Source organism: Pterocles gutturalis, unplaced genomic scaffold, assembly GCF_000699245.1.
Source record: "Pterocles gutturalis isolate BGI_N339 unplaced genomic scaffold, ASM69924v1 scaffold6271, whole genome shotgun sequence".
NCBI lineage: Eukaryota > Metazoa > Chordata > Aves > Pterocliformes > Pteroclidae > Pterocles > Pterocles gutturalis.
The window spans coordinates 13,956-33,258 of record NW_010105307.1 but is presented as its reverse complement, the minus strand read 5'-3'; the positions used below and the strand labels follow the sequence as shown (position 1 = coordinate 33,258).

The 19,303-nt window shown below is 36.0% G+C and overlaps 1 protein-coding gene across 1 annotated transcript in view; it reads right to left on the bottom strand.

Moving 5' to 3' along the window:
* The window catches only part of LOC104471842 (arf-GAP with Rho-GAP domain, ANK repeat and PH domain-containing protein 2-like), a gene marked incomplete at its 3' end in the record, with an annotated part of 62,662 nt that overhangs the window by 32,151 nt on the left and 11,208 nt on the right, over nucleotides 1–19,303 (bottom strand). The window contains exons 4-8 of the mRNA XM_010087331.1: nucleotides 16,379–16,464; nucleotides 15,272–15,622; nucleotides 11,845–11,914; nucleotides 6,624–6,744; nucleotides 3,690–3,871 (exon numbers count right to left, since the gene is read on the bottom strand). Of these exons, the coding sequence (XP_010085633.1) occupies nucleotides 3,690–3,871; nucleotides 6,624–6,744; nucleotides 11,845–11,914; nucleotides 15,272–15,622; nucleotides 16,379–16,464 (810 nt within the window). The remainder of the gene's footprint in view (nucleotides 1–3,689; nucleotides 3,872–6,623; nucleotides 6,745–11,844; nucleotides 11,915–15,271; nucleotides 15,623–16,378; nucleotides 16,465–19,303) is intronic.

Genomic DNA, 19,303 nt, shown 5'->3' with positions numbered 1-19,303 from the left:
TCACGGATAATTATGGCACACAGCCATACATACAATTTCCCAGTCTTTATATTTGGCAAAGTTTCCTCAAATATCCTAGATAAATATATCTATTTCAGAACCACACAAAGCAGTAACAAAGAGGGTCTTGAATTCTTGTTATCAAAGCCAAATTCCAGTGCAAACACTATGACACCTAGGCCCTCCCTGACTTTAGATACCAGTGAATCTTAAATACACCTTAATGAAGGGGGTATATTCTAGGAAACCAGGCAAGCATCTGTCAGAGCCCTTCTGATGGTCACAGAGGGAAGATTATCACTGGCACCACCACAGCAGACTGACATTTCAAAGCAATGTTTGAGCTGTCATGGAGGATCAGATGACATGTTTTTATTTAAGCACGAATGATTTTGAAACAGAAATGGGAATTTCAGCAAGTTGCAGGCTGAACAAATTGATTCTGTATGATCTATTTTTCACTTTTGCTCCAGAGAGAAAGTTTAAGAAATTCACACTACATGGAGAGTCAAAGAAATTGATGGTTTCATACTAGCACTACATCATTGCCAGAAGCTCAAGCTAAACCAATCACTTCTTAACTAGAAATAGGCCTGAGACATGATGTTCCGATATCAATCTGAACTTCACAAAGTTCATGGTGGTTATGTTAGGATTTGGCATCTGGCTTAGGATCCTCTCCACTTTTAACAATGAAGAAAAATTTTTTAAAGAAACAGTGGACTCTCCTCTATCAAGCTTAATAGAAATCAATGAAACAGCTTGATCTGATCTCATTTCAACATTGTAAGAAGTCTAAATAGGTGTCTTTTAGCACTGCAGTTATAAAAAACCCATCTAAGTCTCTCTGGGAGTCATTCTAGTATGGATGTGAATTCCAATACGAACAGGATTTGAGGACATCCCTGGACATATTTGCCTGGTAATTACTGGCTCAAGAGCAAACGCGAGGTGGGAAAGATTTCTAGAACCACAGAGCCCTCTAATGGATTCATGCTGTATTACTGGGTTTTTCTCCAGCGCTGCAGTAAAATAATTCGGTTTTCAACTTGAAAATAAAATACAAGAGGTACAAAGAGAAGAATTGCAGACTATGAAAGCTTAATGACAGAAGCTATTTCTTCTGATTCTCAAATAGCCAGAAACTGCATAAAGAAAGAGACATTGTTCAAATGGAGGATCTAAAAAGAAACCTCTTAGCACCATTCGATATTTTTGGTTTTAAGTGAATAAGCTTTGGGAAGAAGCTGGTTTTGCACCATTGTTTGTAATATGCATACACACAGAAGATGACAGGCTGGAAGCATATCTAACCTTCATTCTGTTTCAGGGCTTGATTTTGGTTTGCTTTTTGCTGCACTGCAGTCAGTGATCTCTGCAGAGCATCCATGTAGTAGAAGGGAATAAACATCTAGTAGAAAGGCTATATAAGGGTGTGCTTTCATGATCAGCTAAAGCAAATCTGAAATCAATGATGTTGAAAGGGAAGAGCTGATACAACTTACAATACAGCTGCACAAGCAATAGAACCAAAACACACATGCAGACACAAAACAATAATTTTAAAAAATCTGTAAGAAAGGAAATTGATGAGGGAGGGGGAGCAGTCTTCGATTATCTTAGATAGTCATAATCTGCATCCTGAAAACATAGAGCAATCAAGAACCGTTCAACACTGAATGACTCTGGAACAGTTATGCATCAACATGCAGAGTCATAGTGGGCAGAGCTGGGAGCACCCCGTATCAACAGAGAAAGATCAAAGGACTACTTGAAGCAAGAAAGATGCTCCCAAAGGTTATACACAGGTAGAGTAAGAAAGAAGGAAGAAAGCAAAAATTGGATGCCTGGTACTGAAACTCTCAAGAGGGACACAGCTGGTTTCAAGTGACCTATCACTCTGGAAGAGAAATTCCTCCACAAATCTGTATACCTAATTTAAGTACTACATTTGTCCCTTAATCAAGAAGCTCAGAACATCCATAAAGGAGCACCCAAAAGTATTCAGGGGCATAAGATTGATAAGTATTGATTCTGAAGGTAAAAGTGGCTCATTATGATCAACATCCAACAAGAGGGGACTCTCATGGGTGAGAATGCATTCTAGGGATTCTCACCAATTAAATACCTGGAAACCCCATGATGGAACAGCACCATTGAGCATTGCAGCACAGCATGGGTCACCCCGCAGGCAGACACGGTAAAGTAAGTTGGTCAACTTCATTCTTTCTACTGGAGTGATGTAAGAGAACCCCTGTGAAGCACAGGGTTTCAGGGTGGGGGGTGGCATTTGCATTTTGGTTTTGTTCCTCCTTAAAGACCTCTAGCTTTACTTAAATAAACAAACTAACTGGCAGGTCACCTATTCATTACAATAATCAAGACTGCAGATTAGTCAGTATAGCTAAAGAGTACTGCTGAACTATGAACACCAATTGCTCTCCATGGTGCTCATTCAGCAAAACATGTGCTGCAGGCTTCAATTCAATACCAATACACTTTTGGGAAAATATTACATCTAAATCATTAGTGGAGTTTTGTTAGAGCTACCGAACAGTATAGATCCATAAATGCATCAGGTTTTTGATTAGTTGGTTGTTGACCGACCTCAAAGAATTTACCTGACAAGTAAAACTTCCTTGGAGCACAGTAAGTAGGGAGAAAAAAAAAAAAAGTTTCTCTCAGTCTCAAATTTCCTGCCATTCCCTAGGAACGAATAGTGATCTAGTATTGAACATTATGAGGTCCCTCAAGCCCATCTATATAATTTCACGCTTAAGATGATAACAGGAGAGGAAGATCAACTCCAAAATGACAAGTCTTACTGAGAGAACATTTACATTTGAAACAGGAGTTTGCCTGCACACAAATCTGAGAGAAAATAAGAGCAAGGCAAGCATGTAACAACAACTCCCCCAAATGCCCTCACAGGTTCCAGCTACTTGTGGATCATCAATTTCCTTACACAGAAATAATACCTTCCATTTTATATTCTGCAATAGATTATTCTTCCACTAGTTCACACAGTCATTCATTGAACCTAGTTATCCTAATTTATCCTCTATGTACAGCATACTAAAGAGTTCCACAGCCGGATACGTTGTATCACAATATATTTATGCCCAAAACAAAAAGCCCTAGATTTTGGGAGCCAATACAATAAGCCTAGTTCATGTTTTTCTAATACTGGATTTGTTTAAAGTATTACAGTGCACAACAGAAACTGGCCAATCTAGGTTCTTTAAAACACAAAGAATATCAGTTTTGAACATTTAGCTGAAGCATCACTTAAATACCACAATCTACTTCTGTATAGCACACTTTCCAGAGCACTGTATTACAGGACAGTGAAACCAGTGCATAAAATAAGCCTTCTGATTTAGTAGAGTGCTTATGGCACACATTTTAAGAGTGAATTAATCCCAGCCCTGCCACTAACCTGTTGTGACACTCAGGGCTTTTCACTTCACCTCACTATATGTTCGTTTTTTCCATTGCACAATGGATATAATGATACTTCGCCCGCTTCTTGAAGCCTTCTGAGAATTGCAGCAATAAAGTACTACATAAAAAGAGATCTGCATTTATATTGAAATGCACCTATTCACAAAGAACCATAAATTTCCAACTCACTAGGTTAAATCATCTTTATAAGCATTCATTCACAAAAAAGCATACGAAAAATTTACCTGCTCATTTTTGCAGATCCACACAGTGTTCCCCTGAAGTAGAATAAAGATTTTGGCTTTGTATCCTTTCAGATCAAGATACCCGCTTTTCTCAGGGGCAACAGAAGTTCGAGACTGAGAGTTATTATCAGACCGTGATTTCAAGGCATTGAGCATCGTATTAACCCAGTCATTCCTTTCTTCTAAACAAGAAAAAAATATTAGACAAAGACATATGGTTAAGCAGTAGCTCCATTCTCCTCTACACCATGGTTTTCTTGTTCTTCCTATTATGCTATGCTGGTTGATGGCATAGCTGTACCACATCAGAGAGAACATACATAGAGGAGGCATAAATAAAAATAATATGGTAGTCTGTATCAGTCTAACATCAGGAGATGTTAGCAAAGACAGCCATTCAAGTAGCTCCCAAAAATCAACACACAAATTAAAAGTTATACAAAGTGAGGATAAAAATTCTTAAAATCATGCCTAGTAGTTCTAAGATGCTTGACTCCAGACAGCTTAAAGACTGAGGTGGCAGACAGGTGATGTGTTCACCTTCTAGAAGTCAGATCAGTTGGAAAGAACTACAGAAGTTACACAAGCAAAAACCAGGGAGCCTAAATATCATCTGTCACTAAAGAGGGAAGACATCGCCAATGCTATTCTATGTTTGGCCATGCTTTTAAGCAAAAACATTTGGCAATTTATGATCTATTCCATTAAGGTGTAGTGGTTAAGCTTGATATTGTCAAAGGTACTGAGTAATCAAGAGAATACATTTTAATATCTTTGCATGCATTATTAATTTAACATATGTTCAGATATTTCGCCAGACTAAGATCAATATACTTTAATGTTGAATACTCTGAATGAAATAATCTTGCCCCTTGAAAATGGAAGATCACGAACATTTTTAACTCTCTGCTCTGAAAGATTCAGGTCCTAAAATATATTGAGGGGTGAAGGGGGCAAAGAAAGTTCTATCCACAGTCTATGCAAAGTTGACATAATCAGTGCCAAACACTGCAAAGAGCACTGATAACACAGTATCATGCTTATTTTATAAATGTCATGTGTGCAACAAGAAGGAACAAATACATGAATTTAAGCATCACAAAATGGTTTGAAGAAGAGGAAGACAGCAGCCTAACAGGCTGGTGATCCAAGTGCTCCTCTTAGAAGTTCTGTTTCAATAAATGCTCTTTCAAAGTACTTTGAAAAGACCACTGGAATATCTCAGGGCATGCATGAAATTACTCTAAAAGGTTTTTTTTAAATGGCATTTCACTCCAATTTAACAAAAACTCGCTGCATCTGAGCAGATTATGCTCTAATTCATTGTTGTCACCTAACTACTTAATTTTTTGCCCCCAAATGCCCCTAACTTTCTGAAGTAGTGTACAGAAGTTTTCCCTCTAGATATTTAAATCAATCTAAAAATAGTGTATTTTTGATATACCAAAAAACCATAAATTCGAGCACTGAAAGCAAACAAAACAAGCACTATAATCCACTGATTGCAGACCGACATTGGTGCCAAGGAACACAGGTCAATGAAGAAAACGACAGCATGGCTTATTTTGATACTTCAGTAGAAATAAATGTAATAAATAAGATCCACAGGATGATATACATATAAAAAGTCTCCACTTCAGTTTCTTTGAAAAGAAGTCAAGTCCAAATAGTCCCAGAGCAATTCCCAACTACAACTCCACAGAAGGAACAGAATCAAGTAACAGTTTCCGCATATAATAGAAAGCAAGCAGTGTTATTTACATAATTTACTCTGAATACATCATCCAGCTCCGGATGCAGTAAGGACCAAATTACTTGTACAACACACATTGATAACCTTAAGTGAACAGCTTTACAGACAGGTCACTAGGTCCAAAGACGGTTAAAATGAAAGTGCAATTTGATGTGTAACAAGTGGTTGCTCTGAATATATTTTGTAAGTCAGTATAATTTGTTAACGTTTTTATAGTATTCAAAGGCAAATTACGGTCCTACAAAACGTACTGCACTAAGATGGTTATGTTCCAATTTATTAAAAGAGTAAAAAAATAAATTTGGAAGAGAAAGACAAAAATAATAAAAATAGACATACTTTTTAACTCAGCTGAGAGCATAAAAACGCCTGAAATTATCTGAGCCAAACCTGATAAAAAGGATTTGTTCACTGATGCTGCACTCCTGTTACAGCCTGCAGCAAATGTTTACAACCAAGCTATAACCCATAAAAACGGGGTTTGATAACGGAAATGCTGAAGAGACCCTTAGCTATAATGGGTCTGGCATGTACTACTGTAAATACATATTCCATATCTTCCTTTTTTTTTTTAAGGTATTCCATTTTATTTGATTGTTTCCATAAAGAAGTCAAACATGCACTGATATTGATTCCTCATATTACAGCTGTAGGTTGACAAAACATTAAATTAGGAAGTACACGATCTTCCCAACCACAATTTACATTTGTATTCTCTATCAACACATGGCTGAAAATACTGTACAAGGCAGTAAATAAAGACACACAGAAAAACATAGATTTCCTTTGATCACAGCATCACATTCAAGCCATCAACTTCATTGTTGCTCTTTGTTAATTTTATATCAAATGGTGACTTGGAGCAGATGGGTAAGAGCACAGAGGCTGTAAGAACTGCTAGTGAGATGTGAGGAATGTCCATAAAAATTCATCTTTGGGAAGGATGGGGGAGGAGGTAGAAGAGCTGGAAAATAGTATTATCATTTTGATATTTTTAAAAACCATTCCCCAACAATTTCAGTTGTTCTTATAAAGCTTACAGTTATCTCCAGTTCCACTTTATGACCCCAAAACAGATGGATTCCAGAAATTATTATAGTAATATAACAAGCTATATTTCACAAAGATAAACTGTGATTACATGGCTTTTCGTCAATTAGAATTACACATGTTCTACTTACCCTCTTTATCCACACGGAAGACAAAAGTCCTATGGGATGTGACAACTTCAAATTTATTCTCCCCGTGAACTCTTACTGTTGCTATAGCAGAGAGCAGTATTATTCCCTTTGAGAACACTTCCTACAATAAAAATGCAATAGAAATAGTTAATAACTTTCAAGGAACATTAAATGTCTCTCAGGTAATATTACTTGCCGTGATGTTTAGGAAGTTCACCTATGTAGGCTGTGCTCCTAAAAGTTCACCACACTATTAATAAAACTGCATCAATAAGTAAACCATTTCACTACCTACACATCAACAATGTCCGAGTCTATGCACACCTACTGCCTTCTGAAATAGAGTAAAATCACATGGCGAGATAGAATGCATATATTTGACATATCACTTCATAAGTTGTCTCATTACACCAATATTGCAAAATATTACACTCTCTTAAATTTATAATTTTATAGCAAAGTATATTACACTGAAGGTCCCACAGAACCATCATTAACAAATATATAATTATTACACTTGTGGAATAGAATCACACAAGGGAAAAATTGTGACTTCTCCAGGAAGAAAATTCTAAAGAATTTTTTTCTTCCTTCCCCATTCCTTCAGTGGCTAGTCAATAAGAAAAGTGAATTTACTCATTTTATTTCTAATTTTGAGCTCTGAGGGGGTCATCACACTCTGGAAAAATCCATTGTCCTGTCATTACTAACAAGAATCCTCTAGCTTGGATCAGGCATGTACTTTTCTGCTATATGAAGCAGGAGGAGAACGATCCCCCAGACACACCACTTGGTATCAGAGCAAATTCTCCCAAAACTAGCTAATTTGCCAACTAGGAAACAGGACAACTGAACAGAACACAAAAGCAAGATAGGAAAAAGAAATTGCTACAAGTACCTTCTCCAAATGGCTTGTCTTTTAGCCTAATTAACCCAAGTATTCCATATGAGGGGAGAAAAAGGAAAGCCCACACATGTAACACCTCGGAAATACTTCTGCACAATCCCTGCATCGCAGAGTTAATGCTGCTGCTCCTGTCCCCACTATGCTTTGATCTACTGGTTTTCCGACTAAGACATTCAGATTTATGATACAGTAATAGTCCAAGAGTCAGTTCCCCATAAAGAATTTGTACTGCAATGACTTTCCTCCCAAACTATAAATTATTATAATAGACTTTATACAAGGACTTAAGGAACCACTGTGAATGCTAAGCATGAAGAATACACAGGATCATTTTTTTTGTTTACTGAGTTCAATATGCCACGAATTTTCACCAAATTCACACTCTCACACTGTTTCCCTTCTAGGTCCTAATATACATCAGTGAATGCAGTTTAGCAAATAAGCAAATAGAAGTATCAAAATTCAGCTGAAGTGAACATGTTACTATCATTACACACAAGAACTACTCTGTCACTCAGAATGATCTTAGCATTGCACATCTATTTTCATTGTTAGGACAGAGACTTTAAGGTAGTTGTTAATAAGGTGGGATATTATGTTAACTACTGATCCTTCACAATGGCAAAGCAAACTTATTACACACGTTATTTCTAAAGGTGTTCATATATAATTATATTATGGTGTTTGCAGGCATCTACTGGCTGTATTTGGTACTGTAAGAGAATAATACAGCCTGGCGGAAGTCACAGCTATTTTATTTTATTTGCTCAAAAAAAAAAAAAAAAAAATCACCTCCCTTTTAAGCTGATCGTAGTTCTGGGTTTGCTATTTAAACAGTCATCCTTTTAAAGCTTTGCTCTCCAAGACATACATATTTTAAAATATAGTTTAAACCACAATAATTTACCAATCTTTTTTTCTGCAACAGCTTCTCTTTCACATGAAAGAAGTAATGCCTACCTTTAAAAAAGCTCTTATTGATCAAGATACAATTTTTCTAGTCTAGAGTATTTGAAAGAGAGAACAGGCAAATTATTTAAGAACACAGAAAACAAAAACAAATAAACACAGTCAAGAACCTCAAAGATATTTCTTCTGTTACTGAGAGATGTACCCTAGTTTTAGGGCTGCTAAAAAATTCTCTGACAGAACAATTTTCTAGTGGGAAAATAAAATGTTTTGTTTTTTGGTTTTGTGGTTTTTTTTGGTTTTTCTTCTTTTTCTTTTTTTTAATATATCAGCTTCTTTGATGACAAGTTTTACTTTCAAATACAGTTCACTGGAGTCCTCCTGGACAGTTGTGTTTTGGAGCTGGACTAAAAAGACCCTGGAAAACACTGTTTTGCACTGCTTTGGCTTTCCTTCCACAACAGACTAAATATGACCTATTTCAAGAATGACAATGATTCACCTGTCTTGTGGTGAATTCTGTTCTTTGTTATACTCACATGCAACATAACACAAGAAAATATTGAAGTTCTCTACCTGAAAAGGCAAGACTTTTTCGTAAATCACTAATAAATTTGTCAGGGACCCTAAGAAGTTTTTAAATAACCACTTCCAACATAATCAGCAGGCTTTGCCTTACTATAAAGTGCATGTTATAACATCAGAGTTCTCCTGCCAAAAGTAGGAATAAATTTGAAACAAAAACTGTGCATATTGGTTAGCTGAAAATAATTCTCAAATTCTACCTTCCCCTCTTCAGTTTGCTCTCACTTCAGTTAACCACATTCTGTTAAGACAAAACCACACGGGATGTTGCTCTGACCACATCAACTTGCTCAGGACCATGAATGTAGAAGAAATGAGCAGCATCACAGATTCAGAAAAGAACCATTTCTGATGCTGTTTGTAGAAAACAGTGTTTTTTTCATATATGCAGATATAAAGTAAAGAAGAGATATCTATCAATTAGAAGTTGATGCACAACCAGATTAAGGTTAGAGAAATATTTAGAAAATTAAGGTTTAAATCATTCAGAGAGGCGTTTAGATGGGCTAAGTACACATTTTCAGGAATACTACCCTCTGTGTCTTTCCTCCCCATCCTCCACTTGTTTCACTCTTCATTAGCCATGTAGCACACTTCCCCTTCTTGAGAACCTCACTTCTCTCAAGTTCCTAATTTGAATGACAAATAAAGCTATTTAATGTTGGTAGTGTTTCTGGGTAAAATAAACAGATTCATTCCACTGAGCCTGCCCTTCTCTGCTTGCAGTCATCAGAAAAATATCCGAGTATGGATTGGTTTCCTTTTGAGAACTACCTTTAATTGATATGTGAAACCAACAGTATAGCAATTCCTTTATAACATGCTTGTCTGTGTAGGAATGTCCTTGGACAAATACACATTAGAATAGATAGATCTTGACATTAAGACCTAAAGTTAAAACAACAACCTCCACATTTATATATATATATATATATATAACCAGCCATGTAGCTAGGAGGAGGGATCCACTGCCTTGCAATGAACTGTATAACTATCCCTGTCTTTTACCAGATACGGCTCCGGAGCTGCATGTAGGTCTTAATGGGTCTGCAAACAGTTGTTTACGATGTCAAGGTAACAACACACAAGCAACATCAGGAACACACTGGTATGCATCTAGCAGGCAATATGAATACTCTAGGTGTGGGAGTAGCGATCCAGCAGAGACCAAGGCACCAAAATCTCATGTTCCTCAGCAACAGAGCTGTTCACCCAACAACATTTCACTGTGCCCTGAGAACTATTGGTAGCCAACAATGTTTTCGTCCTATCTGCAAGCTAGTCCGAAGTTGCCAGAATTTGCTTTAGGCCTCGCAGTTCTCAGACATACAAAGCTCGTAGTACATGTGACTCATCGAATTAACAGATCAGACACCCAGATTAGGTCAAACTGCATACACATACAGACCAACCTGCGCCTCTTTCAATCCCAGGAGTGAGGTTTTGTACTCAGATACCAGGAAAAGTCAGACAAAGAGGCTTCAGACCAAGCTTTTCACAAGCTCCTGATAGTCTAACATATAACAGAGACCTTTTAAATAGAGGATGCAGAGTTGGTAGCTTTCTATGCATTCTATGGCACACTAAATATTCCCCTGAGTACAATGGAAGATTTCTGGAATCTCCAATGACAGACGAATGTATAACAAGTACTATTCCAGAGTAATTGACCTCCAAGTAACTTTTTCAGTGACCTTCAAAAAAAAGAAATCCCCAGTGCAGACACAAGATTTAAAATTTTGTATTAGCATTTCTTTCCCTCATTATGTTCCAGTGTTAAGCAAATCCAAATGCTGGATTTTTCAAGTCTTTCTTAATGACTAACACTGATTTTCTGCTTCTCTGAAGCCTACAATCCAAATGTTATTCTATTGTTCCCTTCATCTACAACATCATGTCTTCTACTGTGAGCGAAGCAACGTAAGCAAGTAAAAATGGATTGTTTCATGTTCCTAATTGGCAGATATAAAGATCAATGTAAATAATCTTCTGAGCTTGTTCTTAATTTCTCTGGCCCCTCAGGAAATAAGCAGTCTTTTCCTACTTCAGTTCTACCTCCTTCATAATCTGCTAAAATAGGTCTAAGAGTGTGTATATTATAAAGCATCTATAGGACTCTTATTGATTACCACCGCTCAGCATACTGATCAGGAACTTTTTACAAATCTATTTTTATATCACATATCAGAAGTGAACTACTTTAACCAAAGCAATTCATGAGTCTGCAAGTGTTGCAGTAAGACTCAATCCTTAGGCACAGAAAAAAAGAACAGCCACTGACATCACAGTACAATGCTGATTTTAAAGAGACCCATTCAAACATAACCTAGTCCAGCAATGAGTGATCACTGCCAGAAGACAAACAGGAAAGAGACATTTTTAATTAAGGAGTAAGCAAGTGTATGGAGTTTGGTGTTTCTAAAAGATCTCCCGTGACAAATTTAATTTCTCTCAAAATCTCCAGCGTGCTGGGTTCCCATGACAAGATATTTTGCAATCACCATCAAAATAACTTTGTATCTCTTAAATGTGTTTTTCATGATCCTTTTCTGTTTTGCAGAATGCAGCAGTGTCACTCTTTCAATAACGTAAGTTCTCACGAAATCTACCTGAAAAGGTCAGGAATATAAACCCTTCAAGAAAACAAGAGGATGAACAATACATGAAGATCTCAAGGATACCTTAAAATACTTAATAAAGTCTCATTCTAGCACAAATTTAAGATTAATATTAATTTGCAATTATTTCTGAATTTCCTCATGGTAACGTGGATTACACATATGCATTTTGTCCCAAACACGACCAGAAGACATCACTTACCTTTTCATTATTGTAATAAGAAATGCTGTCTCCATCCAACTTAACCCAGCGCTTCTGAAACATACGTTTGCTGTGAATCAAAAATTAATACACTTAAAATTGTAAACAAAGTTAACACTTGGTATTCTTAAAAACGCACAAAGCACAAACTATAGAAAAGTCAAATCATGTTTAGCTTCCTGTGTTTCAGTGTCAGCATCCTGAAAATTAAAATAAATCTCAGCCCTTTCGTATCTTTTCGAAAGGAGAATGCTGATTTCAAATATAATAAAAATGTCCGGAAACAAGAATGTAGTACTACTGGACTTCTTTTATAATCAATGTCTTCATGTTTTTAATCAATTCAGTCTCCTTTCTGTTTCCTCCCCATGTGGTCTATACCACATCTGTAAGTGACAGAGGAAAAAGAATTTTCAATAATGTAATTTTGCTTTTAAACTAACAAGGATGAGAACTGACTATTTTTGTTCGAGGTGAAGGAAAGGTATGCTTTGTGTTCAGAATATTAAGTGTCACAAGCTCTGTAAGACACTTTCCAAAAAGGAAAGCTGAGAACCTAAAATGACCATCTCATTGCCATGTTTATGAGAAGGACATCTCTGTTTACAGGCTATGGTACCTTCAGTCATCAGCATCTCCTGAACACCCTCTTCCCTGGCCAATGAATAAATAGTGGTCACACCAAATCATTCAACAAGTACAACATAAAATTTAATTTTCAATCTGTGTTATCAACTGGGTATCACTAATGAGAAGCTCATTTGATTATTTCAGTTTGTCATTAACTCATGCTCTGGAAGGATCTCCTAAAAAATTATTTTTACATGAACCTGAACTAGTCTGTTATGCTCATTAAAAATGCTGACAGCATATTATTTATCATCCATAAAGGTTTCAATTTTAAAATCTATTGAACAAGTTAATTAAGGAAGAACAAGACCCCACTCTAACATCTCTTTTCCCAAAATTGTTTCCTTTCCTGCTAAATGAGTGCTCTGCTTTAGGATTAGTAGACTGTGATTGTTTATCAAAACTTTAATCACATAGCAGTGCTGGCTTAATTAACTTACATTATATGACTACAATAAATCATAATTTTTCACAACCTGGAAAGGCCAACGTAAAATCTGTTTTCCATTAAAATTTCAATAAACTTCAAGATGATGCAGGGAAGAAAAAGTGAACCTAAGTCCACATGCAATGCAAGTAAACTGAATGGCTTTACAATTTATACTGAGCTAACTAAAAAGAGAAGCTGTACTTTAAATGCATGATTTGTAGCAATTAGGAAAACAGTATATATTAATTACCAAGAGAAGGCACAAAGTGCCAGGTGTAAATGGGAGCTCTATAAAAAGAAGAAGGGAGGCAAAGACTGAAACAAAATATGACAGTGCTTTTTCTTTGGTTGGTTTCTGTAAGACTTCAGATATTTGAGAAGTGGTATTTTAAGAAAGAAAACCGAAAAATGTAGCATTCATTAAACCATGTTTAAGAAAAACTCCTTGAAATTTACCCAGGGAATATCACTGGCTCAAGGCTAACGACCCTGCAACTGTTCGACTCAGTCTTACCCACCACTAATTTTGTGGTTAACTCATTATTTTTGCACATAATATATTCTCACACAGTACTTTATCTACAACCTTCACACTTTGTTTGCAACTAGCACAAGATGAGTCAACTGGAATCAAGAACTATGCTTTTTATCACTCTATTAGCTAACTGCCAAAAACATTGTTTAAAAAAAAAAAAAAAAAAAGTCCTGTTAAGTGAAATAAAACAAAAGTTAAAGCTAATTGCAGCTCTCTGAGAAGTCAATACACTAAACATTTGGGCAAAAAAAAATGTGCAAAAGCATATTACACTGGGAAAAAGTCTTTTTGACTCTGTATCATTATTTGATTCTTCAGCAAAAGTAAACAATTAAATCCATGAATGTGAATGAAACTTTTAAAACAATTAAAAAAAAAGTCTGAGTAGATTGAAATTCCATAATGGTAAAATAGATTTAATAGCCAGGTTTATTCCTTCTTTTTATTCAGCTTGAGCAATGTATCACCGCATCAACACCAATAAAGACAAAATCAAAGAAATTAAAAGTTCCTAAATCAGAACTCTTAAAAAGGAACAACAACAACAAAAAACAAAAACAAAAAACAAAAAAAAACCAGAAAATTGCTATACAATAGAGCTCCTTCCAGTGGGCTCCAACCAGATGGTATTCTCAACCAATTTAATTCAAGACCTTGGTCACTAAACTGGAAAAAAAAAAATATTAATTGCTGTACTAGTCAATCAGTAGTGATTATTACAGACACAAATAATGAAAAGGAAGGCCAAACAGTTTAATATGACCTTTCAGTGTAGCTGAACATACAGTCCTAAGAAAAAAGAATGTAGAACTATTGAGGCTTGAGTAGAAGTACAGGAAAACAGGTGTCTTGCAGCACTAACAAAGACAACAGCTTTGATTTCTATATGCTAAGTACTAGTGAAGATCAGAAATAGACTTAAAAAGTAAAATTGTGCCCCTTTCAATACAAAAAGGGATTAAGAAAAGTCATAAGAGGAAAAGGAAAACTGGAAACTACAATTTAAAACAAAGAATACTCCATTTATTAAGAGGAGGTTAGAAGAATTTCATCAGAGCGTGCAAGTATTTAGGAAGGGAAGATCTGGTAATAGAGTGCTCTTTAGTGTAAAGCAATCTACGAAGACCTGGAATGTAAAGTAGGTTAAAATAAAACAGATTTTAAAAACTTTTTAAAATAGCAGAAATTAAACAAGATTTTTTTTTTTTTTTTTTTACCTACAAAGGTGGCAAAGAGTCTAATCTCTTGCTGTTGTGCTCCTCTCTTCTCTTCATTATTTGAAATCTTAAAGCAAGACTTGGGCTCATACTCCTCCCATCAAACTTTAGGCACATCAATAAACTAAACTAGGAGACAATTTACCTTAGACGCATTTCTAAATTCAAAGCTCAACTTATACACACAATTCTGAAAGCAGCAGGGTCTCCAGTCAGAGTAATTATTAATTGATACATTCATGGCCAAATTGGTAAAGCAGTATTTCATAATCAGAGTTTGGTTTCACTTACTCTGTGGCTCAAAGAAAATTAGCAAAAATGTACAGATTGGAAATATTGCTACAAATTAATTCTATATTTTTCTGCTACAATTCATGAGTGGTAATCAATATGCTTAATAACAATATTTTTCCTGAGTATACATCCTAAATAAACTTTAGAATAGGTAACACCATTAATAACTAAGAATTCAGAAGAGCCCCATGCTCTTGCAACTAAAACACTTGCCTTTCCTTTTCCACCACAAACAGTAAGCAATGACCAAATACAAACTTAGCATCTCTCATGCAAACGTAGACCTTTACAATTATACAGCAATCACTCCAAATACCATACCCTTGAGGGGATAATTTGTCCAGCCATCCTGCTTTAAACTTCTTTACTGATGGTCCATAAAAACAAGCATATGGTGTTATCGATTCATTTCCAATTGAAGTTTGATCTCCACAAATTTGATGAAAATGTGTTTGTTCACTGACCAAGTGATCTGAATCTCCACTTTGTATCTTACTACAAGATGCTGAGTATGTTTTGGCTTTATTTTTTTTTAAAGGCAAAGAAAATTCTTCCACAATAGAATATAAAGATTCGCTTTCAGATTCTTCTGGTGCTAATGATTTGTTTTCCTGAGACAGTGATTCATTTTTTGCAAATTCCTTTGTCTTCTCTTCCTGATCATTAAAGGAACTAGAAGGAAAAAGTGCATTTTACTCTTAATGCATTGTTACAATGCAAAAATACATAAAATTATTAAGTAGAACAAATATTTGTAAGATATAAATACATTTATAACTTGTTTAACCATTGCAATAACTACTGACATGCTAAGCAATGTATCTTATAACTATGACCATACTGAATCCTACTTTCTCCATTCAACAGGACTAGTAGCAAGGTAGCACTTGCTGGTTACTTTAGAAGGCTGAATATAACTTAAAATGAATTCTCCTTCCACAGAAAACTAGCTTCAATCATTTTAATGCTTTAGAGGACTTGCAGTATCATCTCTCTCTTCCCTCTGCTGCCCCAACAGAAGTCAGGTACAGACTGGAGAGTTAAGGAGTGCATTATCTCCCATTTCATCAAAGCACTGGCCACTGCCCCATGACAGGAGTAGAGAACGGTTTTTAGTTTTATGTTTATTTTTTTTTTTCCTGATGAGGAGGTAGAGTACGAGAATATTCAGACACAGTTAGCTAGGAAACATACAAAAATAAAACTTGGGTCTTTCTTGTTCTGACTGGGGAAAAGAGGGACACCTTCCAAATCCAAAAAAATTTCTGAACCCTGGGTTAGACAGTCTCAGGACAGCCACAGAGACAAAGTTTGCCTTCTGTAGCATGGGGATGGTTGTGCCTTCAAAGGTTCAGCTCTACTTGTGATACCAGCAGATAACTCTTTCTTCTTTACATTTCGAATTTCTCTATAACTCTTATTTAATACCATAGATTCCTGTAAGAAGAATACTCTTCATTCATTCCTAGATCCAATTTATTTTCACAAGCCAGGAATTCATTTCCATGAAGTTCCTAGAAAAGAAGCACATTGGAACCAACATTTGTAGTGAAGTATTTAGTGATGTTTAAATTCCTGTAGACATAATTCACAAACAACAGGCTAACTAGGAAAACTCATCTTTGCTATATTTTCAAATATGCATTTGAAATATCATGTTTTATAAGTATTAAGAAATGTTATTTACAATATTTCCATTTTAAACAAAACTCAGATAAAACATTTGAGCATAGTGCAAATCACCTGATACAAATTAGGTAAAGGAATTCAGTGTGTAGAAGTATCAGTGCTCTTATTTTTCCTGAAGCACAAATGAATATTATTTTTATCCTGAAATTTTCTAAGCTCAAGAGCCATGTGTTGCAAGCCTGTTAAGTATACCATTTATGATTTGCCATTCCTAGCTTATGTTTCATATCAATACTTCTCTGAATTAAATGTACAGCCTTCATGGTACACTAAAGATAAAAACAATGGTAAATTCAAATTCCTACAGTAAGAATGAACTCAGCCGTATCAAGTATATCCCACATTTTCTTGACAAGCTTTTCTTCCTAAAAGGCACATTTATTAATGTTTGTTTAGAAATCTTTATCACAAACTGCTTGCAGTGTACAAAATGTCAAGGTTAACACTGTTCAAGAACATTGCATTTCACACTTCCTAAACTTCATCTGACAATCACATCGCATTACTAAGCTTCTCAATACTGATCTGCCTCCTTTCAAAAAAAAAAAACAAACCAAAAAACCAAACAAACCTAAAATGAACATCTTCATGCTTTCTGAAGGAAGCTTTTTAACTTACTCATTTAAGCTTTGATGTGTATGTCACGAAGTTGAAGGTTGTTAGAAAAAAAGTGGATAAGCTTTCACAATGGTTGCCATTTGTTTTCTGAGCAGCAGTACCCCATCTTGTACTTGAGGGCTGTACCTTGGCAACATGAAAAGGCAAGCTTAAAAAAGAACATAGCCCAAAGCTGAGTATGTGTACACCGCAGCAAAAACCACGGAAATCACAGGCTGCTGCTAGGATAAACCTAGGTGAATAGTCTGCCTTCCTCTTCCAGACACATCCATTATAAAAAGACAAAACTAAAGCAAAACAAAACCCCACCAACAACCACCACCACACACACCACACTATTAATTATGTGGTAGCACCAAGGATTAGACAAAAAAAAAAAAAAAAATTAAAAATTTAGAAATAAAATAGCCATACACCTTCCAAACAAACTAAACAGAAAACTCAAAAGGAACCTGGCCACTGCTTATCAAATGCTTGGAGTGACTGGAATCTCACAAAAAGAGGGGAAATGGCAGGGTCCCACTTCTCTGCAATATCCAGGAGGTGAATATCATCACCCAGGAAGCACCTTCAGAGTGAAAACAGTCAGTATCTTTTATCTTCATTTGCTTATCAGGATGCAACCACAAACCACACCCACTGATGCTATGTGGTAGTACCGCTTCCTCCCTCTCATGAACCATTACTGTAACAGTTTTATGTCCTGCTTGTGCCCAATCCACAATCTTCAGTACTTGGGCAACTGAATTCAGGGAGCCTGGGAACTTTCAACCAACAATCAAAAAATGCATTTCTATTGATAGCAGATTTTAAAATGTAGAAGTCCACAAATGGAGACATGTGGTGGGGACAGGGAGTACTATTTGCTCACAAAGACACATATTTCACCCAAATTAAATCCCAAGCATTTCCAATGTGTTGTTTACGGAACTATTCTGCAAGATGCTCAGACTCAAGATGAGACAAAACTCCCATTTCCCACCTCCTGCTGATCTCCGAGGTATTATACAAATGTAGTTAACAACAGCATTTTCTTCTGCAGAGAAGTAGCAGCAGCATTTTCTCCTTCATAAGAGAAGTATTTCCTAAGAGATAGGTATATATATATTACACTGAAACTGTCTCTAAATATGTACTGTTTTTATGCACAGGAAGCACCTACCCTTAAGGAAAAAACCTGACTTCTGGATTCCAGACAGATGGAACTGCCTACTTGCAGCCCTGTATAACAATCCTCTGCTTTCAATCAGAAACTAATTCAGATGCAGTTTTGGGTTTTGCTTTGTCTAACAGGTAGTCTTGGTCACAACAGCAAGGCAGGAAAGCTGAATGCTAAAATATGGACTGCATGAAGAGTATCAGGACTGAGGTTACATTAGACAAAGACTCCCTGCATTCAAGACATGCATCTTCCTTAAGAGATGCTGCCTGAGTCTTCTGTTAAAGCTAATGCCACACAGTTCTCCTCAGGTTGATTCTTGAATTGTGGTTTGGCAATACAATTTTATAACAGGTCCATAAAGATACATTCCTCCTTTTAAAATATTAAGGGTTCTTATTTTAAAGTGGTAAGATTTGCAGTCTGGCCAGCATTCCACAGTATCATAATGTTTTGGAGCTCACTGAACTCGAGTTGGAGTTTACTGAACTCGATATGCATGTTTAATTTAGTCTGACAGTCTACAGCAAGAAATAAAGCCAATACTTCACTCTAGAGGCCTGAATTCATTAGAATTCAGTTTTTCTGTGAAGGAATTCTAATATATTTGACCCTTCAGTTGGACACAACAATAAGCCAGCTCTACAACATTTAGATTTTTGTGTTATTTTTAAATTAATATTTACAAAAATGTTCCCTCCAGGTTGCCCTTTAGAGGTTTCTGCTTCTATTCCTGACCTAAGTCAAAGGCATACTTTCTTTATAATCTTAATTCCCTGTTGTCTCATGCTCACTTAATTCCAGTCTGTAGTTACTCATTACCTATTTCTAGACACACTCCCTTTATAAAAGCCTCTAGAAACCTCTTCTTTACACCAGTGAAACAG